We start from the raw sequence: 19,010 nt of genomic DNA on the forward strand, positions 1-19,010 counted from the left end.
TTTACTCTCCTCTGGGCTTAACAGGGAGAACAGCTGATGAAAGCCCTAAATCAAATACAGGCATTACCTTAAAGGACAAGAACGACACCACTATAAGTTTAAAAAACCAAACATGTTGGACTTTATTATTTTTAGACCATTTAAAAAAAAAAGACCAAAAGGATTTAAAAAACATTACCATCCGATATACCCACTATTCTGTAAAAACATACTAGTTTATTGAAGCATATGCATCATGTGTTCTCTTGTAAGTCATGGAACAGCTTGTATCTGTTGTTGCAATTAAGTGGATTTTTTTTCTTCAGTAGGGCTTCTGCTTACACAGGGCAAAATGTGGCATTTTCAGTACATTTGTAGAGTTCTCAGAGGTTTTAAAAGCTCGTAGCAAGAAAAACTACTATTTCTTTACCATTTGTGCCATGTTAGCGACTGCCTGCTCAGAGGACATGTATGTGTTTAAATGCTCTCCTGCTTTGTACTTCACAATCTCTCTGGGTGAGGTCATACCAGGAGATTTTAGTAGCAAATAAAGAAGCTAATTAGTAAAGGAAAGCAAAGACTATTGTTGAAGAGAATCCTGCATCACAGGAAAAAACGCACAGATGTGTCATTTACTTCAATCCCTGTAGAACAGTTACTCCGTGAAAGACAAGAGATTACACCAAAAAAACCCTTAAGACCAAGTCTTTCAGCCTTGTTTAGGAGCGCTACTCAAGAGTAGTGAAAGCTTTCTTTAAAAGCAGAGAACTGGGCAACTGCAGTAGATGTCCTCACCTCCAAGAACTGAAACAGTGGTGCGAACACATACTGGGCTGCTGTGAGGTCTTTTGGTTTTGTTAGATCAAGGCAACGCTCTAGGTTATACCCAGTACAGGCATCATGTCTTTGCTTAATGCGAACGGCCGCTTCAGGACGGCTCACCAGCAGCCCAACCTCTTTAGAGGGTGAGCGCTACTAACCACATTTCTCAGCTGAGCCGCTTCGTCAGCCTCCGTGACCACAGCACGAGCGTCCTGGCTGCAAATGTAGTGTTGCACTACCCAGACGTTAGCGCGGAGTCAGTCCTGAGGTAAAGCCAGGTCAGGAGGTCTACAGCAGAAGTGATGCACGTCTGCATCTGCCAGCCACAAATGAACAAGAAGGGCCTTTGAGAAAGACTGCATTTTCATGTGGTCATGTAACCAGAAGAAAGGGAGGAGGCCTGATTTCCAATACCAAAACCCAAACCATCTATCTTTCCAGGGAAGAAATCCCAGCAATAGCATCTCTCCATATTGTATGGCTGTGTTTAGACACAGGAGGTTTTCTTTTCTGTCTAAGATCTCCTTTGCCTCTAACGGCCCTGTTAAGTCACTATGCCAATAATCTGAGATGTTATTAAAACCCAGTATCCTTTGGAGACAAGCGATACAGGCAAGGAAGATACAAAAGCTGTGTAGCCCATTTTGAAATCAAAACAGTACTTCATTAAAAAGAGACACATGAAATGAGTCAATATTTATTCTTTCTTCTCACTATCCTCAGCGATAGGGTCTGCGGGAGGCTCCTCAACTGTCGCGCTATTGCTCTCCGAACCAGTGTTGCTGTCACTGGTTCCCTCCTCCGCAGTGCTATCAACCCCTTCTTGGCCACTCTCCTTATCATCTGGGGTAGATGTTCCTTCTTCACCATTCTGCTGGTTATCTGTGCTCTCTTCTGGGTGAGGATCTTCTGTAATAAGATATTTCTTGGTGTCATTTACATGCTAATACATTTATTTAGGTTGTGCAATTAGAGTTTAGGAAGGAACAGAATCTGTAATAAATCTGCGTATTCCACAGCAGCTATTTCTGTCACTAGAATGTGCAGTGACAGGCACAGCTCTGAAAGACCTCTCAGTGCTTAGGGTGCACGTGGTCCTGCCGCATGGCATCCCGAAAGTCACCTGCAGCTGCCTGACCTCCGAAGTCTAGCCACAGAAAGCAGGGTGCCTTGTTAAACCAGAAGCACTAGAATTCAAACTCCTTGGACCCCTCTCCCTTACGCTCATGCTCTTACGGCAATGACTCGTGGAGGTATTAGCCACTGATACTCTTAAATACAATTTGTAAGAGCAGCATGGAAAGAAGTGCCTTTCTGTCATCCTTGCTAGACACCGACACCAGGACAAAGAAACACCCTCGGTTGCTCCCAGCTAACCTATGTCTGAAGGGTGAGCTAGGTTTAGAAAGCATTTCCCCCCCCTTGGATACATTACCCACAAAGCATTACAGATAGCTTTGTAGTATCTCATCCTCTCCCCTTGTAAAAAGGAGCAATTTAATGAGAAGAAAGCAGACACCTGTGTTCATCAAGAGGAAGTTAACTATTCTGAAAGTTGCTCTTCTGAAGCCTTTCCTCCTATTAACAGCAAAAATACAGGGCACTCCTCCTGGCTAAGCTGAGCCTCTACAGTGACACTTTAATGCGGATCCTCTGAGGATTCTGAAGCTGCTCTTCAAATGCAGTTACCTGTCTCCATTGGAGCACTCTCCTCTTCTTTCTTCTCCTCTGTCTTGTTAGCTGCCTGTTCTTCCTCAGCTGCTATGTTATTTTGGCTGTGTTCGGCTTGCTCAGCTGCTTCTTTTTCCCTTTCCTCCTGCCTCTTGCGAGCCTGTTCCTCAGCCTGAGCAATTTCAGCTGCAATTTTTTCCATATCCACTTCCACCTTCAAACTGCATAACTACCAATTAAAAAAAAAGGAAAGCTCTTTTACTACCTCAGTTACTTTGAGAAACAAAACGTCAGTAAAACCTAATTATGAGTTCAGTATTTCTACATGGAGCATAATTCTTTTGATTTCACAAAGTTTATACTAAAAGCTTCAGTAACCAGGAGGGAGATACAAGCATATTAAAAAGAAAAAAGGATAAAGAAACAACCTGAACTTTGTTATGGGAATGCAGCCAAGGACAGAGCAGGATGTTCTCCATAGTGGCTTTAGGCCACCTTCCTTGAGCCGCTCTCTAGTGAACCCAACTAGTCAAGCCTAAGAACACTTTTAAACTGTACTGGCTGAATGTCGCCACTAAAGGTCACTGAAGGAGCATGAGATAATAGACACACTGCGTGCTTTCCAACACCCACACGTTAAGACACTGCAGTCATTGGTCGCGTAATTATAGAGAATTGAATACAGAACTAAACAGAAGTGGGTAGAGAACTTGTAGAAATGGGTAACTAGCAGATTCCTCCAAGTGGAGAAAAGTGAGAGCTGTACCCTTTTAAGCTCGTTGTTAAAGGATTCTGTGCTTTCCAAAAACTTCCTCTTCTTTTCCTGGTGACGCTCTTCAATTTGCAGAAGCTCGGCTTCTAGTTTACGCTGGAAGGGAAATAAATGGCAAGAACCTTACTATGCAGTCATCGGAAGAACTGGACAAGGTTTACAGCTACGTACAAAAATATTTAAACCAGTTATTTTAAAATACACCCATATAATATATAAAAATCCTTATGCCTTCCTTGATCTAATACCCAACAGCTAAGAAGCTCATATTGAAAAGTACGAACGATAAATGGGTCTATGCAGTAATTCAGGGTCAGCTAGGCATACAGTAAGTGAAAACCAGTATGTACTTCAGATGAATCTTCCAGCATAAAATCTACACATTTTCTTTCATGTTCTACACCTCATAGGTATATATACACACACAGCACATCAGTTACATTCTCCAATGCAGAATGACCACAATGCAAAGGAAAGAAGGGATACCACCCCCCTCCACCCCTCGAAGCTTCTTGTGTTAATTAAGAAAAGCACAAACCTCTCTCTAATTCTGGTGTCTTAGTTTCTTCACTGGCATGTACACTGACAGTAGTGACAGGGTTCTTTTGTTAACGTGCTTGTTTGGAAAATACAGGCATATGCCCAGTCAAAGCTAGGTGAAAGGTGCAAGTGTAGCCTCACTGGATTTCCTTGTATGCATTTAACTTCCAATGAAAAATGGTACAAAACATTTTTTTGTTTGAAAAACAGGGAGGATTTACTGTAATAAAAAACCATTACAAACAAGATTATGAGTCCTAAGCTACCTGAAAGTCACAACTCTACCAGTACCTACTGAACAGAAGACTTACCCTACATACAGAAGGGTTATGTATAATAATGAAGAGCTACAGAATTAATACTGAAGATATCCTAAAGAACAAAATACAGAGTAACACGATTCTCAATAACAGAACAGCACAGGAGGTGAAGTCTCATGTCTTGCAACTCCCAAGAAAGCCCAGAGATTAGCTATTTGGGCGCACAGAACACTGACACCCAACAAGAACAGTCATGTACATGATCAAATGATCCAAGACTTGGAGTACAGCCCAACACCGTTATGTTTTAGCTGCCATCATATCATTTATCTTTACCTGATGAACCATTAAAGATTGAACCTGGCGTTTAAGAACTTGCATTCTAGCTGTAGTGACAACAGAGCGGACATCAGGCACCACACTTTCACTCAGTATCTCACTGATGAGACGATGGTTTCTTTGGAAACGAGCTGTGGCTGTGTGCTTCATAGAAAATCCATCGTCGTAATCTGAAACGAGTTTTAAGTGCAACTGCTTTAAATCCACAAAATGAGTACCAAGTCTAATCACTCTGTACCCACATAACCACTAATTAAAACCCTAACACAAGTTGCTGTCATGTCACAAAGTTCACGCTAGCAAATATAGAACGTCAGGTAATGAGAAAAAACACCACGAGGACAGACCACCATTCACCCTGGCACAGCTGTAAAACATGCATTTCCCACATGTCTGACATTGGGATTGACCTAGTTACCTACTGTGTTGCTTTCCTCATTTCCAGAGTAAGAGGGACTGTTAACAGACTGAGTAAGAAAACCCACATTCATGATTAATCATGTTTCCAGAACAATATCCAGTGCAAAATACCAACAGGAGAGTGACTCCTCTATGAATAAGCTTTGTAGCACATATCAAAAGGACTGACTTTTTGAAACACTGAGCAATGAAAGCATGAAGCGGTGATACATGTTTACTCATCACTGAAAATTCACAGCAATAAGAGTATTCAACTATTTTAATTTTTTTTTTAGTAAATGCAGTTCTCTAAAGCACAGTTACTAAAAAAAATACACTTCAGGAGAATGAGTACACAAGCACATAGGTCAAGTGCTGGTCTCCTCATAAGCTTCTTGCAGAGAAAAGAAATGACAGGAAACCCAACAGGAACTAAACTGTCTTGTCTGACATGCATCGAGAAGATTAACTACAAAGATCTAAGAATATTTCAAGTCAAGGATTTTTTTTCTCTCTGATCAAACTAAAAGAGTTTCTGATTATAGCAAGATACCGAACTCTGACAATTTTAATTTAGTTACAGAACAGTTTAACATGAACTACAGCATTTCGCAGTGTGCTAGGTACTAATTTTAGAAGTAAAATTCAGTTTGATGCTACAAAACAGAACAAAATAATATGTTTTCCTATATCTAGCAGCACTCAAAAGCTTTCAGCCCATAGAAGACGGAAATCTTCCTGTTTTTTCTATGTTACTTCAAGGAAAGCAGGCAAAGCCTTTTGACATAATAAAAATCAAAACACAGTCTGCAGGTTTGGTATCAAGAACCTATCTAGAAAACCGACTCAAAAAAATTCAAGTTAAACTAATTAGAATTTAAAGCACAGTAATTAAATAGCACTAAGTATTTGGTGAGGAAACAGAAGAAAGTTCTGAGAGTATAATTCATATTTAGTTGAGTATTAAAGTGTTAAGCAACAAGTATGAATTATCTTCCAGAATGATGTCATGTAGAAGTCCAAAGTCGAATTCATTTTATGTTTTTTTCCTAATGGAGATTACCCTCCAACTATTCACAGAAATCTTAAGGAGCATCGTAACATATCGTGCCAGAAAATATTACCAAAGAAGGTTAACTAGTTCAATGAAAGTTTCTATCTGCTTTATTTCAAAGTATGATGTTCAAGCTCTCATTGAGGTATCAGATTAAAGGAAGTGAAAAGAGAAAAACAGCGGGAAGATGACAGATTTGCAAGAGACCGTACTAAGCAAATTGGTCTTAAAGGTGTGCCTTCGTCCTCTTAGTAAGATGCCTTTTACGCTAAAAGTTCTCGATCCTAGTGACACGCAGGGTCGAACAGAAGCAACGTTTCTGTCACAGAATGTAACTTGCTATCTTGTCCCAGCTGTAAACAGATGCAACACGGGGGCTAGTGCAGCCGGTCCTGGCTGTGCTCATTTGGCCCAGGTGGCCCAGAGCAGAATCTGAAGTCCCAAAACGCCAGTGGCTGGAACACTAAGCGCATTCAGATACCTCACACTGGAGAAAGTGCTGTTTGCCACGAGCTTTCTCTCAAGGGTGTGCTTTTACAAGGGGCAAGGGGAAAAAAAAGGGTGTAACTGACCAAGTACATTTTTCACCCTCAGGTTTCAACAAGTATTTGGTCATGAATTTAGAAGTAGACATTAGGTGCATGAGTGAGTTTTCCCACTGGGTAGGGTGCGTTTCCTTGCAGTCAAATAAACTTTCAGAATTTTCTCATCAACTTGTCAACAGCAAGGGTAACGTATTTTCTAAACAATCTCAAATGACAGTTGAACACATTCAAAGTTCAGGTGCTCTTCACCATACCAGAACTCTGTGAGAATTATGTGCTTCTGGTAATAAAGCACAATTCCATTCAAGGTGGATTAAAGCACAATTCCATTCAAGGTGGATTAAATCAGGCATCTAAGCCTTTTATAATGCATATGTTAAAGCTGTTACAGAGCTTTAACCAGACTTACTTGTTTTAACCTGTAAGCATTATTTCACACAGACAGGGTTGGAGTAACTTTAGCCACTGGCTTGCCAACTTAGTTTTTGGAAACAAAGTCAGTTGTTAGCTGTATGAAATAAAACGCGGTAACGAAAATCAGTATTAAATGTACCAAAATACAAAGGAAGTCGCGTTAAGCGTTGACAAAGTTGTACGCTGGTAGTTTTCCGTATCTGGCATCTGTTTCTCTGTACTGTCAGTCCTGCAATGAGATTGCCTCACTGGGCATGCATACAGATTCCTTTCTGCTTACCATCTGGATCCTCTGCTGGCTGTATGCTCATGTAAGGTTCACCTTTCTCCATGCGTGACTGCCTTTGTCGGCTTTCTTCTTCCAACGCGGCCTCAGCACGACTTTTTGCGTTGATGTAGGCAAGGTATGCAGGAGAGTTATGGTAGGCCTTCATGGACTCGTTGTACTCTATCTGAAATGTGACCAATATTGTTTGATTGCACCATTGGACAGTTTCAGACGTGGCATAACTGTAGTCTGTGTCACTCAAACTGCAGTTATACAGACAAACCTATTTTGCATCACCTGGCTGATACACAAATGACCGTATTCTCTCAGTCTTTCCCTTTACAAATTAGAACTTGTAATGCCATTCATGTTTCGAAAACACTAGCTGGGCTTTTAGGTACATTTCAGTTATAATACCTGAGAAGTCTTACGATAGCTTTGTTTTTTGAGATTTAAAAATCAAACACCTCAGAACAAGGCATTTATGATCGGACGAACTCTGATAAGATAAAGAAATGAGTTAACTTAAAATACTCTCAATAATGCTCTGGAGTTTTAACTAGATCTCTGATTCCAATTTCTTCTCTTTCCTTACTCCAGTATGTCATGAACCAGTTTTCAAAATAACTTATGATTTTTCCGTTCTTTGATCCATCCCTGCGCTGGGATGATACAGAATGCTGCAGCCAGACTACTGTCTCCTCCTGGTAGCAGGACTGCATCACTATTTTCACCTTCTTTGAAGTATTTTTCCCTTTGTTTTCTTTAATCTCACTTTTAAAATTTGCCAAGTCTAGATTTTGTACAACGATTAGAGACATTTCCAATGAAAAATGAGATATAATCTACAATATTGTTAAAAGTACGTAAACGTCTTGTTTTCTTTACGATTAGGACTGGAATCTTTCTACCTAGGCACTGTAAAAATATAAACAAGATGGCCCCTGCCCCAAGGAGCTTACAATCTAAACATTACCAAGTTAAAAAGTAGAATATCTTGATTCCCCCCACCCACCCGCCCAACTCCTCTGTTGACTTGGAATAAAAACAGCTCAGGTTTGACCAGGTTATACACAGCCTCAGATGCCTACCAAGTTTAAACACAACAGAGCAGCTGGACAATTTTCCCTTCATACCTTAGGATCATAATAACAGTCTTGTAAAGGTCCTCAACACTTACCAACCTAGACACATGAGGTAGCTGTCATCTTCTGTCATGAAGATCAATAAAGACCAAAACAAAACCACAAGAAAACCCTAGAAGTGGTAGCACTCTTCTATTAAGAAACAAACCACTATGCCATAGCATGGAGTTATACCAGATTACGCCATGAAAACCAAACCCTACGTGACTGGAAGTCTTTTATGAACATGTTCATGACAATAGCAGTAGCTGCAGAGCACCAGTTTTGAAAGAGGATTCTGGTGTTGAGACAATCTTTTCAATACTGATGTTGTACAATCAAATCCATTCATTAAACAGTTAAAATCGACACTCAATTATAAATACTTCATTTTGAATTAGGTCTAAAAACTGACCAGTCACAGTTGATGTACAGTTATTTAAAAAAAAAAAAAAAATCTAAAGACGTGTCAGGACATACTTCCATTTAAGTTACATACAGGGGTCTCGTGAATGCCTCATACACCACTGCATGGGTAAGATGAATTTTTCTTCTGGGACCAGTTCCTAGAAGAATCAGCTGTAATAAACATCCCAGATTTCTTCCATTTACCTTTTCAGCTTCATATTCATTCAAATACTCTTGCTTCTCTTCATCAGTGAGATCTCGCCACATTCCTCCAATAATCTTGCCAATTTCCCATAACTTCAAATCAGGATTGGACGCCTTCACTTGGTCCCAGACCTTAACAGAAACAGCTGGAGCTTTACTAATGATATCTAAATACTTCCAAATTAAACATTTTATATTGTCATCTCAGTGTTCTTTCTGGAATCACCATGAAAAACAGGATTAAGTTAGGAATGAGTCTCGCTAAACTATCTCGATTATTTTCTGGGGCAGGAAGTCAGTAGGAAGCCATGTACTGAAACAGGCAATTGCTGAAATGGCTTTGGTTTCATGAGAATATTGCCTTTAACCCTCTTAATTCTCTTCTTAAATGCACATCGCTGCATCTCTGGGAAAAAAAAAGTGCTACTGAGTAAACACATCCAGCAGTAGGTTATGATAAAGAGCACTGAGCTTTTCAGATCAGAATGTAACATTTCAAAATATTTTTCAGTCTTGCTGATCAATTTGAGTTCCAACAAGTTCTGACTCCACCAAAAAAGTTTCTAACTTTATAGGGAAAAAAGAGAGAGCTGCCAGTGTTATTTCTTGCTGCGCCACTTGACTTTTTTTTGTTGATGGTTTTTTTGCCTAAGACAGACATGCTGGTAAAGATACTTTACCAGAAGTGGAAGAAATTCCTTCTGGCTCACCCGCTTCACACAGGCTGACATGCCCTCCCCATGCCCCATCAGAGTTCAGACTCCACAAGAGTCTCTCTCCTACTTTTTGTCAAACAGTTCATAGAATAGCGAAGTAAACGTTGCCACAGGCTAGGTTGGTGAAGGAGAACATGCAAAGTCCACTCATTGCTACTCTTCAGTCCAGCTACAGCACTGTACCAAGCCCAGTATACCGCAAGGAATACTTCCTTTATATAAAAAAGTTCTGTCAGTAAGTCACAGGCACTTCTGAATGTGGCAGGGTGGATCCTTGTCAGCAGAGACAGTGGTAGTAATTATCATTTTAGAGAAAACTTTTCCCCCCAGAAATTGGCAACTGTATGAACACACTACTGCTGCCTTTATTCTGAAGGGCAATGCATCTGTACTTTACAATTCCCTTAAAAGAATGTGCAGGCTGTTAGAAGTAAAAGTTTAGAAGCTGAAACTAAGATAATAGCAATTAATTGTTAGCACATACGAACACTAACTTTTATTATTACTTGTTTGACACTGTATACCCACCTTCCGGCTGTACCTCATGTAGGGCATCAGGGGCTTGTCTGGGGGTTTGGGGGGCTTTGGAATGGTAATACCAGAGGAAGCCTATAAGAGAACCGAATAAATCCATTTGTTAATGTGATCTCGGGACAGTCTCTATACATACTGCTTTTGGAAAACACTCATTCTTGTGCAGTTAACACAAACAAACCACACACCCCCACCAAGAGAAGCAAGCAACATCACCAAAAACACTACCCGAACTGTGAACGGGTACTAACTAGAGCTGGTCCTCACAGTAGTATTTTTCCAATTTAAGTTTGTCCTTCTATCTATAACTTTACAGATTAGTACCTAGGTAAATCTTCAAAAGGGCTCCATATCCTTAAAACTGAAATACACAGCTTAGAAATTTACATGGGAACACCGATCCCAGCAGGTTGTTTTTCTCTCTTCTGATGAGCAATTTATTTTACCTGTTTTGACAAATTTAATGTGGCTACTCTACAGGTGAAAAAAAAGATAAGGAGAAAGTTTAAGATCATGAAGTTAGAAACATATTTTAATTTTCAAATCATTTTAGCAATGCATTTATCTGCAAAATTTGTCAGTGGCAGTCTGGAGCCAATTAAACTACTCATTACAAAAAGAAAACAACCCTATGCAGCTGATCTATCAATGTGTGCATTGTTTGTATCCAAGCTGTACTCGTCCAAATGTCCAAAATGTCCTGTAATATCTTTCTGCGCTCTTATCTCCCTTATCTTCGTACACTGTCAAGCACACTGCTCGCACTGAACAAGAGGACACTGAGCACTAACTGTCGCTGACTGAAAGCTGCTGCATCCCCTCTCGTCCCCTCGATCTGCAGAACACCTGGGGTGTTCTTCTGAAACAGTGCAGTAACACTGCAGGCCCCGTCAGCTGCAGGCTCTGAAAACCTCCGCTCCTCAAGCACTTACGCATGCAAGGGCTTCCGTGAGATTAAGTGGGAGCACTTTCGTAAAAATATAAAGCAGTTTCAAGATTTTTCAGGACTACGGACACAGATAAGCAAATACTTGGATTTGTCCAAGAAGGCTTGTGTTCAGTATTCAGCTTTCAAATTTTTCCTCTTGATATTTTTTGTTTTGCTGAATTTATGGAGCCTTATGAAACAACGCATACAGAATTGTGTAGAGATATAAATAATGTACATGAGGTATATGCATTACCAAAATGTATACATATATACACATACAGATGGATTTGAAAAACATTAACAGAAATTGTTTAATGCTTTTAAATTAACAGGAATTTAAAGACACCATACATATATTGATATATGCATGGCAGAGAAGGCTGTATATGCTTATGACATACAGAAACGATGAAAATTCTCGGACGAAACCTAACTTATTCTTGTAAAAGGAAAAAAGCGTATGTTCAGTCACGTTCCAGCTTGTATGGGGAAAGTCTTTTCTGTAAATGTTTTAACAAACCAGATAAACTTCATATATGAAGTCTGAAAGAAGGTTTTATATGAGAGGCATAAAAAGAGTACACGTCATTAAAAGTACCACGTATTTGCTCCTTGAGAAATCTTTATATCACATTCCACACTAATCAGATGTTTTGAGATAGGAAATTTTACATAAAAAAAGCCTTAAAGTTACAAGAATTAGAGAAACTTTAAAAAAAAATCAGGGATTTACTCTATTTGTTGTGTTAGTTATGAAAATGTTACAATTCCACAGTCTGTTTTTGTTTCCTAACTGCATCCAATGCTCAGGACTTTATTTGTATTTGAAAGAAGCCATCACCTCTCATCATTTGACTCCATCTCACTTTGTTTACTCTGTGAAAAATGAACGGAGTATGCATTTTCCACACACTGACAGAGTACGTAAGGTCTGAAAGGATTCTATTGTGTTATCATCATACTTTTGTTGAAAAAAGATAATTTCTGAACTTGGGACTTCACAGTTATTACCAGACTAAGACTGGAAAGAAAAATAAAGGCTTGCATCTCTTGCACGGCTCAATAGTATGATGCAACTATCAATGACCTCCAGTTTGCAAAATGTTCTTCCTTATTTTTGTGCCAATAAACCTCAATAAAATGAGCAGTTCCCTCCCCTCCAGGAATTTGTACCGATGCCACAGAACTTTTCCCTAAGCATGCAGTGGTCACTGAAGACCACAAAGCCTGTCTTCTTGGAGTTCTGCATCCTACATTATTACCACATTTTTTTCTCTGCCGAGTAGAAGTCCATTTTCCTGCAAAAGGTTTCAGAGTGAAAAGGAAGGGGGGTAAGGGTGGGGAATAAGTAATTTTTTGTTTTTATAAAGAAGTGGCAGCAGCCAAGTCTCAGAAGAACCTAACTCTAAAGCCATTTCTGGTCAATTCCTGTTGTTTGCCGGATGATGTAATAGTTGAGTCTCCTACCGTGACCCGGCTGTTGGTGCCCGGGTTCCCTCCCAGCCTGTAGTTGTTGTAGGCCAGATGGCTGTATGGATTGTATCCCACAAACCCTGGTGTGCTGGGCATTTGCTGATGGAAACAAATGAGACAAAAACACGAATGAGAAATGAGCTCAAACGAGGAAAACACAGAAATGAAAATGAACTGCAATATGGCATGCAAAAGCAACCAGAATTTAAACAGGCAAATGAGGTGTAGCAGTTGGTATCTTCTCAACACACAAAACTTACTCCAGTATAAACCTATTAAGGAAACAGGATTTTTAAGCAAATGTGTCACTACAAATTTCTGTCTGAAATTGGTGATTTTACTTCTATTAAGTGTGTAACTCATTTAAACAAGTATTCTATAAACCCAGCTCATGGCTAATAAAATTTTCCAACATAAGCCACCAAGTAATTCAGAAGGACTCTTGTATCCGAAGGATTAAGCGTACAAGGCAACACAGCACACAGTAATCAGGCAGAAATCCCCAGTATCAACATTTACTACACCAATGAAAATCCCTGTCTGCTTTTCTTTCCATCATTCTGCCTTTCCAACAAACATTATACTGTCAATAAACAGGGATTAAAAAAAAAAAATCTCTCTCTCAAAGCACCATCTGTGCACCACTACCAGTATCTGAAGACTTTCCTGGTGGTCTGCAAAACGTAAATATTTAGGGGAACTGGCCTTAGAAAGCTAGGAGAGAAGACCACAGAGATATCCTTCTGTTATGAGGTGGGCTGCAGATTGGCACAGTTGAGGAACCACTGCAGTAAGAGCTACAGGTCAGAAACTACAAACTAGTCTTAAGAGATCACCGAATCAGAGAATTTCACAAGCTAATCAACACATCTTCATTCATTCTTGAAAGCTGATCGATTCATTCTCACCTCAGTGACGTAGAGAAGAATCCAATTGCTTTACAATCCCTTCATTATCATATCATCCCTTTTCATTACCATTATCTGTCATCTACACAAAATCAGAAGGTTCACTGTATTCTCCTCCTCACATGTATCTCCTGCCTTTTTCCATTGTCCTCCACTTCCCAATCAAATTTTGTTGGGAAAAAATGGATCAACTATTTAATAGTAATTGTGATCAAGCCCTGACTGTGGTGGTCCTGTCATTCAATTAGGATTCCCGATATCTTGTATGTTTCTAGACATATAAGTGTCATCCACACAGTATCCCACTCTTTCGTAGCACTTTAGCCCTAATAAGAAACACACATTCCAACAGTCTATTAAAATTATTTGCTGACTGGACCCACTCTAGATTACAGACACAAAAATTCTACAAATAGGTTCAGGACTCCAAGAACCAAGGTATGACAAATACAAACGCTGAAGAAAAATAACCTATAAGCTAAACTACATTAACTTGTGAAGTTTTCAAGTGGACGTAGACACACTGTAGTCAGTTTATTTCTAAACATACAGAGTAAAATTATCCTTTAACAGTCAGCCTTCAAAAATATATTTTATTGACAAACGTTTTAAGGTCAGTCACAGCAGTTGACACTCAATCTGTATGCCTGTGATTGAGACATACACATTCTCTATTTCATAAGACACCATTTTACTAAAGTTTTCTGTATTACCATAACAACAGGTTTTGAATATGTTGAACTACCCCTCTTCAATAAAATCGGATGACAACTGTAATCTCCATCTGCTTAATTCTTTATTTCTGCAAGACAGGATTTAAATGTTACAAGGGAACTACCTGGCATTACATGACGAATTTTTACTTCAGCTATAATACTGTAGTTATGAGAAATACTGGTATTTTGTTGACTGTAGTAACTGGAACTGGCTGTGGAAGAACAAGCAAGGTTATTTGTCTACTTTTATGACTTGCGTTTAACAGAGCACAGACCATCACCTCAAGGACTGTATAAAATACAAAAAATACAGAAGATGCTTGAAAGACAGGCAATGCATGTCACTAGCTGCAGCTTTAACATTTGTTTCATAGACTTTTCTGAAGACTTCTAACGATTAAAGAATGTACCACATCAATATACACCGTTTAACAACATCTGTATCCGTGCTACGTCCCAAAGGAATCACACATGCATATGCACAGCTCTCGATGCAGGAATCCAGTTGTAAGAGTGGATGCCATCATGTTCCTTCTAACATTGGCACAAATCTATTACGTTGTGTGGAAAATGAAAACTCTGAACAAACTATGCAAATAAAGTTTTATTTATGGAAATTTTTAAGACCATAACTTGTATTTATACATTATATCATTTTCAAGCCTCTCTAAATGTAAAGTATGGCACAATAACTTTGAAGGATCACATTTCATCTAAGTCCCATCCTGCAGTTTTCATCCCAGATGCAGAGATCAGGGACACTCTACTGGATAACAGTTTTCAAGTTTTCTTTGGTAAAAAAAGTTTCACTATAGTTTCTTTGCCCATTCTTCTGTATAAAAAGATTTGTATTTTCTCATCTGAATACACTACTCCTAAAATGCAAGCTATTTAGAAATGTAAACACTACAGAAGAGGTGTATTTGCTTTTAAATGCTTTTCTGACCACAGCATACTGTTATTTCAGTACCTTTTTATACACGCATGAATGCGGCTGGACATGATTCAAAGCTACTGTTCATGTTTTAAGTGTCATTCCATACCATTGTACTAGAAAGTAAAATATTTTTCATGCCATATACTTCAAACTACCAGTGATTTTCAAGAAATTTGAGTGAGACTGTCAGCATGAGTGTTTCATTATTCTGACCCAATATAACAGATTTTGCATACTCCTGCATTCTACTGGCAATCAGCTAGGCACAACAGAAACATGAGAAAATGCAGTTTGCTCGTGATTTGGGTGCAAGTTGAGTGGGAAGTTTTAGAATTAAATATATCAGTGTGTTCTTAAATATTCCAGTATACTGTTGCAACCCACCTGAATAATTTTTAGGCCAATTGACTGCTTACAGAAAGTTACATATCTGCAGGATCTAGCCTTAAAGGTGAAACAAGTTTATTCAGCTTCTCTTCTCTTAAACAATGCATATCATATTAATAATGAAGTGCAACTACTTCGTGTTTCCAATACAGGCAGGCGCTGCTAAGTCATTAAAGGCTATATTGCCAGTTCTGTGTTAATGAGAAAAATCACTATACTTACGGTTGCAGGAGCTGGGGTAGGAGGTGGGGCATAAGATGGCCTTTCTGTTAAGATATAAAGGTAAGCAATTTTTTTTTTCTTGAAACTTGGAACAAATTCTTTATACGGCATCTACTGTGGCTAACATTCTTAAGGAATTTAAAAAAAGACGACAGAAATCATACTCTCAAAGACTTTACATTTTGCCACTGAAGAGCATAAAGCGAAGAAAGAAAAAATTTAAGACCACACCATTGCTATATTGCTAGCCTTTTATTTAGGCATAAGACTAATATGAAATCCATTTATATGCATGTCAATTTAAAAGTGGGTAAGCAAAACCGCAGTGAAACAGGATTTAGAAGAAGTGGAGATATTTGGATTTCCTATTAAAACAATATGCTAGAAGTCAGCCACAGCAAGATTTAAGGCCAAGAGTTTGGTCAGAAATGACTACACTTCATAGCATTCCTTTTAATGCAAGGAATAATAGGATTATCTCACAAACAGGTTCTGCTGAACTAGATGTTTAATTCATCAAATTAAAATAAGAAAAAAACCTGAAAACTTACTTGACATTTTGATAGGCAAATTTTCAGCCTCCTGACATTATATTTGTACTTCTGAAAGACAAAAGAATATCATGCTATTAAGTATTATGCCTTTGCTTCCCCAAATCTCTAGTTACCATTAATACCAAAAAGCTTGCCAATTTTGAAATAAAGACAAAAGTGTCTAAAAACTAGGGTGCTATGTCTTTGAAAAATGAATGTACTTTCCAAGGAATGTGGCCTTAAATAGCTGTGAAATAACATTCGGGTTTATGTAATCTTCATATTAAAGGTTTTAAGGATATATTTTATATTATACCCCACTGTTTTATACTGCTCGTTTCAGAAAACCGCTACCAACGCACAAATACCCCACCGACAGTACCTCCCTGGCACGGTACAAAAGCGACGGCCGCTCGGGACCGCGGCGCGCCCCGGGCGCACTTCACCGTTCAGCAACGAGCCCGGCAGGGGCATGGAGAAAGCGCTATAACGAAGCACTACTTTTTTCGGGCCTTCTCTTCCAGTAACCGCGCCGCACTGCAACAGAAGCCGGACCTCCTTTGCCAAACAACGGGCTTCGCTGCGGACCCGCACCAACTCCGCGGCGCGGGGCTGCTCGTGACGAGAAGCGCTCAGCGGGAGCGCGCCCGGGGGCGGCTCCAGCGCGCTCGCGGCAGTTCCTCCGCCCCACCGAGCCCCCACCCGCGCTGCACGGCGCGGGCCGGGAAACGCCAGCGCGGAGGCGAGCGCACCCCGAGCCGGCGGCAGCTCCGAGCCGGCTGCAGGAGACCCCTCGCCCCACCATGATCACCTGTGGAGGGCGCAGCCCCGCTCAGCCCCAGCGACCCCTAAGGGAGAGAGGGCCGGGGCCTGTCCCCTCCGCTCCCCCCTCCAGCTAGGCTGCTCCCCAGAGCCGCGGCTGGCGCCTCTGGGCCTGCCCGCTCCGTAACGGCCCGGGCCCGGGCCAGGCGATCGCCCCCACCCCAACTCACCCGCTCCGGCTCCGGCCGCGCTCCCTTTGTTCCCCACCAGGCCGGGGCGGCGGCGAGGACGGCGCCTGCGCGCTGCGCTCTGCACTTTCGACACACCACCCCCGCCCTCCTTCAGCCTGCCAGCAGCTGGTCTCTTGTAAAGAGGGAGGCGATTTGCCTGTCCTGTTCTCTCCGGAGCCCCTGCCGGGCAGAGGCCTTCCCCGCACCCCTCCGGGGACGGAGGAGGCCGGAAAGGCTTGTGGCGAATCTGCGGGATGCAGAGGGCAATGGCGACCCGGGCGCGCGGTGCGGTCCCGCCCCACCGTTACCGGGAAGGAGGCGCCGCCTCGCCTGGCGGCGGGTTGTTACCGGCGCTCCCGAGGCATCGTGCGGGCCGGCCTCTCTCCGCCCCAGACTCGGTCTCCAGGCTCGTCCTCTTCGCCTCGCAACAGCGAAGGGAAGGTGCGGGTGGGGAAACTGCCGGCCTTCCCGTTCTTGTCAGCACTTTCCACAGGGGGGCTAAGCTGCTTCCCGCCTTTCTGCCGAGCCGCCCTCCCGCTCGGCAGCCCCAGCCGTTGCAGCATGTCCGCGGCGGCCAGGCCGGGGCGGAGCGGCAGCACTGTCTCCCGGTGGCGAATCTGCGGCGGCGAACAAGCAGGCGCGCGGCGGCCGTTGGCGCCTCGCGGCCGTTTGGCGCCTTTTTCCCCTCGGAGGGAGCGCGCGGCGGCGCCCTGAGGCGCTCGGGAGGCGCCTGGGAAGATGCTGCGCGGTAGTGTCGGGGCCCGAATAACTCCCCTAAAGGCAGCCGGTAAAGTCAGGTGAACTGTCCTGGCAGGGCTGGGGAACCGACCGTGTGTGTCAGGGGTCCAGTGCGGAGCCGAAGCGCTGGTCCGAGAATGGCATCTCTTCGAAGGGAGGGTGGACCGGAGCAGGACGGGGCCCTTGGCCTGGTCGTGCTTCCCGTGCCATGAGGAGAGGTGGGAAGATGCTGGTGTGTCGATGAAAGGGCGTGCACAGAGGAAGGCCTAGAGGAAGCGGGTCAGCCTGCGGCGTGGCGTGAAGGAAGGCTGGTCATACGGGCCATGGGAAGGGCCCTAGGTTAGAGATAGCTGTAGGTTATAATTTTGAACTAAATCAGGCTGACCAACCCAGACGCTTAGCCGCTGAATCACAGCACATTATCAGTTACAGGGTAGTGAGAGCAGTAGGATTACCCAGAACAGTTTCTCGCAGAAATTTGTGAAGGAGTTGCACATAGAAGTGAAAAGCTTTCAAATATAAAACACGGTACACCTTCTGGCTCTGAGCGTCTGAGGAAGATGAAGAATTTCAGACGTCTGTATTCATCGTAGGAATCTTTTATACAGAGAAAATTGTTAAAAGTGACCGAACTGAAAATGAAAATGTAAAGTTTGGCATTGAAATGCTGTCATATGGTTAATAAGATAAATTTCTAGGCATCCGTAATGGAGAATTTTGGTGGATCTGGTAAATGGCAGCGGAAGGAAAGCCGAACGGTGAATGTTCATGACAAGATAGCAGAAGCATCTTCGATTTTTTTTTGAACAGGAAAAGATAGATGATACCTACCTAACCCAAAAGGACAGTAGAAAGGGAAAAGAAGAAAAAACTAACTGAATATGATACCAGATTGCTGCAAGTCAGACCCATTTCTTCTTGATGCCTACAGTTTGTCTAGCCCAGTTTGCTTTCCTTGTTAAATAAGCACATTTTTATGAACAAATAAAAGGGACAAGAGCTCTGCTCTTGTCTGCTTATAGTGTGCTATCTGTGGATACTATTGAATTTTTTTTGACACGCAGCACAATAATCTGTGACTTTGATTTGATAGTTAAAGGAAAGTAAGAATTGAAAAGATTCCT

General features: G+C 41.6%; 1 protein-coding gene across 1 annotated transcript; it reads right to left on the minus strand.

The window, feature by feature from the left end:
* Nucleotides 1-1,498: 1,498 nt before the first annotated feature.
* Nucleotides 1,499-15,734, minus strand: SMARCE1 (SWI/SNF related BAF chromatin remodeling complex subunit E1; the record flags this gene model as incomplete). Its single annotated transcript, XM_082010558.1, has 9 exons — nt 1,499-1,710; nt 2,491-2,701; nt 3,239-3,340; nt 4,381-4,553; nt 7,076-7,247; nt 8,800-8,931; nt 10,044-10,124; nt 12,448-12,552; nt 15,624-15,734. 9 exons carry the CDS (start codon nt 15,732-15,734, stop codon nt 1,499-1,501), a joined length of 1,299 nt encoding a protein of 432 aa, XP_081866684.1.
* Nucleotides 15,735-19,010: the final 3,276 nt, after the last annotated feature.

This window comes from Phaethon aethereus (genome assembly GCF_964289735.1).
Source record: "Phaethon aethereus genome assembly, chromosome: 25".
Lineage (NCBI taxonomy): Eukaryota > Metazoa > Chordata > Aves > Phaethontiformes > Phaethontidae > Phaethon > Phaethon aethereus.